At 37.7% G+C, this 6,793-nt stretch overlaps 1 protein-coding gene across 1 annotated transcript in view; it reads right to left on the bottom strand.

Moving 5' to 3' along the window:
• LOC116854121 (probable ascorbate-specific transmembrane electron transporter 1) overlaps positions 1–4,623 on the bottom strand; it is a 17,413-nt gene extending 12,790 nt beyond the window's left edge. The window contains exons 1-2 of the mRNA XM_032835720.1: positions 4,446–4,623; positions 672–939 (exon numbers count right to left, since the gene is read on the bottom strand). Coding sequence (XP_032691611.1) covers positions 672–935 — 264 coding nt within the window. The 5' untranslated portion in view covers positions 936–939; positions 4,446–4,623. The remainder of the gene's footprint in view (positions 1–671; positions 940–4,445) is intronic.
• Positions 4,624–6,793: the final 2,170 nt, after the last annotated feature.

Raw genomic sequence — 6,793 nt, 5'->3', positions numbered from 1 at the left:
TTCGAATGAAGCAATATCACTTTGGAGCAATGTGGTACAAAGTCAGAACAATCTGGAACAACTTTCAAAATTATAAATTTCAAAAAGTGGGGTGCCAACTTCATACACTCCATTATTTTCCTACATTATTTGAAATAACGGAATAATTATTTCCCTACATTTGAAATAACAGAGATATTTAAAGTGGGTTTGTGTAGACAGAGTTATTGCCTTACTTTTTGTGTGTGTGTGTGTGTGTGTGTGTGTGTGTGTGTGTGTGTGTGTGTGTGTGTGTGATAGGATACGAAGAAATGTAATCGTGATACAGTCGAGAGGAAGGCAGACATCGAAATTCTCATTCATTATAAAGAAAATAAACCCTCGCGATTGCGGCCGTAATTCTCGTCAGTCACTTCGCATAGTCGGAATTTTACGTAAAGTTATATCTTGTGGCTGCACCAGAAGTATTCTAATTAATCCAAATATCTTCGCAACGCGCTCTCTTAAAGAACTCGAGAAGAGCGCAACCAAGTTCGCGTCAGCGCTTGATTACTCGAGGTCGAGTGATATCGGTCGACCAATATGCGACTCAGCCAATTTTACCGATTCATGAGTTACGATGCTCTGAGATCGACGAGGAAGAGCATAGGGAAAGATTAAGCGAGTGTTTTACGAGAGAGCGGAATACATACCCCAATGGTGCAGAGGATTACGTGCACATTCGTTACGTAACATTGCTTGGCCGCGTGATACACAAGGTACGATGTCACCAATATTATCAAGGCATGATTAAACATGTCCACCGCGGTGACGAACACACGCTGAGCGGTGCAGTCCATCTTCCTTCTCCTCGTATTTTCAGGGTCCGCGATACTTTCGGCAGAATCGTCCAATTGGATTTCCAGCTTGGACCCTGTCGATTGGAACTTGAGCCCGCCATTGTTTTTATCCTCCATTGTCCTGCAATATGTACGATTTGTTATCGGCGCTATGATCGGGCTATCAGGCGAAGGGACTTCTGCTGGCTCGCAATGCTGAACCTGATTGTATTCCCGACTTTTAAGCCCCATCTCGACGTGACATGCTTTCGACCGATGCTATGGACTATCGATATGGAAGCTCGAACAGCTATAACCTATTGTATCAATTAAATATCAACGTGAAATATAATCGTCACGCCAGTGTCGGCGTGTGGCCAAGTATTGGCTAACATTCACGATAAAATTCATGTGTATCTAAGAGGGCGTATGCAGGTATAACGTCTCTACGCGCTCACAGTCGCTGGAAATATTTATACGATAATATTATCGCAGTTGGCCGAGAAATATTCCAATGTTCCTCGGGGGAAGTACAGTCTGACGGCTGACTCACACTTACCGGCACAGCGTGGCACAGTACCGGCACCGGCAATATTATATCCTCGCACATTGTGTCTTTCTTCGTATTATAACTATAATTCTTGCAACACGTATTACGGCGCCATAAAAGTTAACGACCGTATCCCATAACATGTAAAAATATTCATGATGCCAAGTTTTGTTCGAGTAAAAGCTTGACGCAAGTCGCGCAAGAAAGTATTTGGTCTAAATATATATGACCTGATTCCCCAGCGCAGTCAATTTGTTGCCCATTTGCCGCTTTCTCAAGAAGGGGAAAACAGAACAAAAGTCTATCATTTACACAGACACAAAGCGATTCGCGTTGCAATTGCATTCTTTGTTCTGGTTGCCCGTTCTTATTAATGTAACCGGTAATTAATGAAGAAGCAAGGTAAGATAAGTAATTAGGTAATTAAGGTAAGTGACGAAGTAAGTAAGTAATTAAGAAATTAACATAAAACATGGGCAGAGTATTTCCGCAAGTATGAGAATATGAAATATCGATATCAAAGTGACGCAACAGTCGGCGCACAAATACTGTAATATTCATTAAGCTTTCAATAATGCAAATGACGACTGTTTTTGACGTATCGCAATGTCTCAACATAATAATCAATTTGTCACTGTATTCAAATTTAATTTGATACGCTATATGAAAATGCACACACCACATACAGGTGATGTCGACGTTCGCGTAATTAATCGAGCGATTTGCGAGAGAAAGAAGCGCCCTATTTGGGAGCGGTAATTACGATAATCGCAATTCGATACGTTCCATCTGCGATAGCTGTATTCAGTTCTTATTGGGTAGTCGCGGCAGACTTTATCAACCGTTAATCAGAACATATGCGAAGCGCTCGTCACTCGCGTTGTCAGAGATAGAAGTACTTCCATAAGTTGCCTTGGAAGATTTCATCGAGACGCGGGGAATCTATAGATGACAATTCCTTCAACTGATAAGAGGAGAAGTACAGCTGGGCTTGCTTATAGGTCGATTATAAGTCTCACTACTACTCTAAGGAAGAGAGTTGGTTCTCTGGGCAACCCTTAAAATTGAATGGTCTTAAAAAAGAGAAGAACAAGAATCAGTCCTTGTGTGCGGAAAGCAGAAAATAGGCAGTTTACCGAATGAGGTCATGAGGTCGCAGCTATTGCTGCTCCCACCACTCGTTCTGATGTTTTTTCCTTAATTAATAAAATGTCTGACCGAATCAAGAAAAATTTAATTCAGTTGCATATATCATTAATCAGTCTGTCGGTATACATATAAAATCACAGTTTCTATCAAATGCAGCTTAATTTAAGTTTCTCCACTTCTCCCTTAGATAAAACGAGATATTTTAGACATGTTAAACTACATGATTTATATGTCAATGATATATCCAATGAAATTTGAATTTAGAGCGATAATAAAATGCGAGATAAAATTTGAAAGCATTTTGTGCGAGTATGTTATATGCACAATACAAAATTTAACGATTTTCAGGAGGACAAAAAGTGGAGCAGCCGGGGCTTAGTCCTTTCTAAAAGACAATGATCGATTTTAGGCTTTACGCTATGCTGTCCCGCTCCATGACCATAATCTATCAGGGAAAATTGAAGTTGGCGAGTAAAATAAACTAGTTCCACTGTCCGCTGAAGGATGGATAAATGCCAAGGCTAGTGTGCGTCCGCGCGGTTTATTTTGCCTGTCCGTTCGGTACTTCCGCTCTCGTGTCCCTTTTCATATTTTACTTCCGTCTTAAGACTGCCTGCGATGAAATCTCGAACTTATTCGCCCGTGCGCCATTATTCCCCGCGAGTGTTTCGACGTTCTCGTCGAACGTAAATCACTGTGAAATATTGATTGAGGAGACTCGTACCTCGAAGTGTTTTGCGGAATTTGTACAGTCGTAAATTCTATGCGCTAACGTACGTATACACGTACGTATGTACGTATGTATTCCTTCCTCTGTGCAGTAAAAATAAATTAAATAAATCTACGAGCTGATTTACAAGTTGCATAAATTTGGCGGTACGAGTGGGACGTATGCAGGGTATGTTAAAATTCGCACACTATCCTACGAATCACGAGACCCACTGGGAATCAGTTTACACGATGTGACATACCCAATATTCGGTTTATATATTTTGTGCTGCTTATATGTTTTGTATATATATATATATATATATATATATCTTTTTGACAAAATAATAATTACGGATATTAACGCATACAGTTGCTATCTAAATACATACTCTACGCACGATTAGCAAGCGATCAATTGACCGTGATTTAAGGAGGTTGTAAGACAAAGTGAGTTTTTTAGAAAATCATTGAAACTTGCGCAATATATAAATAGAAATATCTAACTGCTAATGCAATTGGAAAAATATTGACCATTCAAGAGTTCAGATATTTGAAACTAAAATCTGAAGAGAGAGAGATAAGATAAGATAAGTAATTAGTATATTAGTAATTAATAGGTAAGATAAATAATAAGTAAAAAATAATCACTTTTTATACTTGTTCGTTAGGGTTGGCGTGCTTTTTAACTTCTTGTAATCCAAAATAAAAGTTAATAAAATAAAAGCTACTATAATATTAAAGACTAATATATATAAGACTAATATACCGACGTTATATACAAATTACAGAATTACTTACCACATTTTGTTTGGAAAATACCACAGTGAAAAATTCATAACTTATAGTAATACTCAAAATAGATATACAAATATATTGAACATTTATATATATATATATATATATATATATATATATATATACATATATATATATATTTATTTATTTATTTATACATATATACATATATAATAATAGATCGATTAATGTATAAAAAACTAATAAGAGAAATAAATATATTCTTTTGTACTTATAATATTATGCATATACATCTATCTCAACTTTGTCTAGAAATTAACATTTATTACTTAAATAGCGAAATAAATATATAGAAACGTAATCTTGTTCGATAAATAGTAAATTTATAAATGGTCCCTTTAATAACCCCAAAAATAGTCATTGAAAATACGACATTAGTCTTACAACTTTCTTAAGGAAAAAATAAAAATATCGCGACTTACGTAATGCCTATTTGTGCACCGCTTCGGTAAGTGACTGTCTCCAACGACGCACAACGATTGTCTACCGAGAAAACTCCTCGTGCGCGCCAACTTTTTCCTTAATATATGCCAACGCAGTAGGCGCGATTAATGTGGGGAAGGCGCGGGGGAGCTGGCCAGGCTCCTACGAGTCGAGATCGAAGTCAAGGCAATCGTCACGAGATTAAGTTCGCGGCGGTCGTGAGAATCTCAAGTAAGCACAAAAACGAAAAAAGAGAAGAAAAAAAGAAAGAGGATAGACGGGATATCCCGGGAGTGAGAGAGAATATTTGTGCAAGCCAAGTGCGACAGATAAGTACGCGACACTCGTCCGCGGCGACTGCTTGTCGTCATGTTGAGCTCGCGTTGCATTAATTAAGACGAATGCAGCACGTAATGGACATTATCAGATGTCCTGCCGCACGTGTTAACGGGTGTCGCGTTAACGGCACGACTTTTATCGCTATCGCGTACGTTTTACGAGCGGCCACTGGCGCAAGATGCAAATGAAACGGAGACGGATTAAACGCCACTGCCGCCGTGGCCGCCGTCGCTGCCGTCGCCGTCGAGGGCATAATCAGCTGACCTAAACTCAAAAGGATTCAAAGGCTCGTGCGGATAGCTTTATGCCCTTTGCAGATCCTCAGTCGGTGCTTTCGTACATTAACTAGCAGCGTCCGAATTATACGAATTCTCATATATCCGAATATAAGGATTACGCGTGCCTTTGATGAAGAACATGCCGAATTATGCTCAGCGGTTGAAAGAGAGAGAGAGAGAGAGAGAGAGAGAGAGAGAGAGAGAGAGAGAGAGGGAGAGAGAGAGGGGGAGAGAGAGAAAGACTTTTCTGGTAATTCAAACGAAAAGTACACATCTTTAAGTATGTCATGTTAAATTCTATTACATATAAAGTAGAAAATGATAATATGCTGTAAATTCTGTATTTTTAACGATTGAAAAATTATCTTGATTTTAATGAGGTTATTACTACGCGTTCAATTTCCAATTTCCACAGTTTATTATTTCAAATATTCACTGAAAGATATAATTCTCTTAAATTTTATTCAGGTTTTGGCGTGTTAGGAAAAGGCGCGATATTGTAATATTTCGCTTTACAGATCACTTTACGGCGCTACTGTTTAGTAGTAATAATATTTTTTCTCGCTTCCAGTATCCTTTAAATACTCGGCTTGTTCTTCAAATATCCAATTGGCGCGTAGAACTCTTATCAAAGCTTACAGTACATGTACATGTACATGTACATGTACTGCACAAGTACATGTATTCAATTTACATACTGCATTTTTCAATCTGATAGAATCTGATTGGTGGACGCGTTGAAGATACTAATATGAATGCTTAATTAGATGATCCGTAAGTACCGTTATCGCATCTGCCAGCATGATAACTCGATAGAAAGTATATCGCTCGCCTCGAAAAGTTGCTCAAAAATTTCAAATATATATATATTACGTATACAAATACAAATAACAGATTTTTTTTCTTTTTCATTTTACGCACACGCTCTCAAATAGCGCGAACGGGAGGAAAGCACGCGGAAGCGAGACACGTAATCGTTGATAAAACGATCTGGCGCTGCAAATTATAAAAAGCCGATGGTATCTATTTGAGTGGAAATGCCGAGCGGAGTGGTGCAACGAAATCACTACACATCGCGCCTGCTAATTCTCACGTAGCGATAATATTTTTCGATATCGATCGCATGTGATCGTCCAAACGATCACTTTTATCGTTGTATTAATAGAGATACCAGGGGGATAACATTATGTCGTTATCTTCCTTCTGTCTAGCAATCGTTAGCACGATCTGAGAATCGATAATTATCGATTGTACTTTGCCTTATTTGGATATCTGATCGATTTAATCCGTCGTTAAAGAATATGCACAAGTGAAAACTATTCCGAATATTCTTGGCAATTAATCATCCTTAAAGTATATGACTCGTGTTGCGTACTTCCCCCTTGTTATGATAAAGCTTTATTAGTCTTGTCATTCTAAATGTTTTCGTATCAGCCCGTTAAGTTTCAACTACCGGTAACTCTTAACAGTGTAATACAAATACAAAGCTTCTTAGGAACGAACAATTACTTTGCTTCACAAAGATTATCTTAACAAAACAATTTATGTAACAGGTGTTTTAGGAATTAAACTATCAAAATTGTAACGACAGATTCCTTGTCCAATTAAATAATGGAATTTATTAAAAAATAAAAACAAATAAATAAAAATTAATAAATAAAACAGATAAAAAGGAATGTTCTAACTAGAAGAGCTTTTGGTTTATAATTGTTTAAAAACGAAAGCTATTT

This window comes from Odontomachus brunneus, unplaced genomic scaffold (genome assembly GCF_010583005.1).
Source record: "Odontomachus brunneus isolate Ranch 3 - 2012 unplaced genomic scaffold, Obru_v1 Obru_scaffold_008, whole genome shotgun sequence".
Taxonomy (NCBI): domain Eukaryota; kingdom Metazoa; phylum Arthropoda; class Insecta; order Hymenoptera; family Formicidae; genus Odontomachus; species Odontomachus brunneus.
This window is presented reverse-complemented; position numbering and strand designations above follow the sequence as displayed.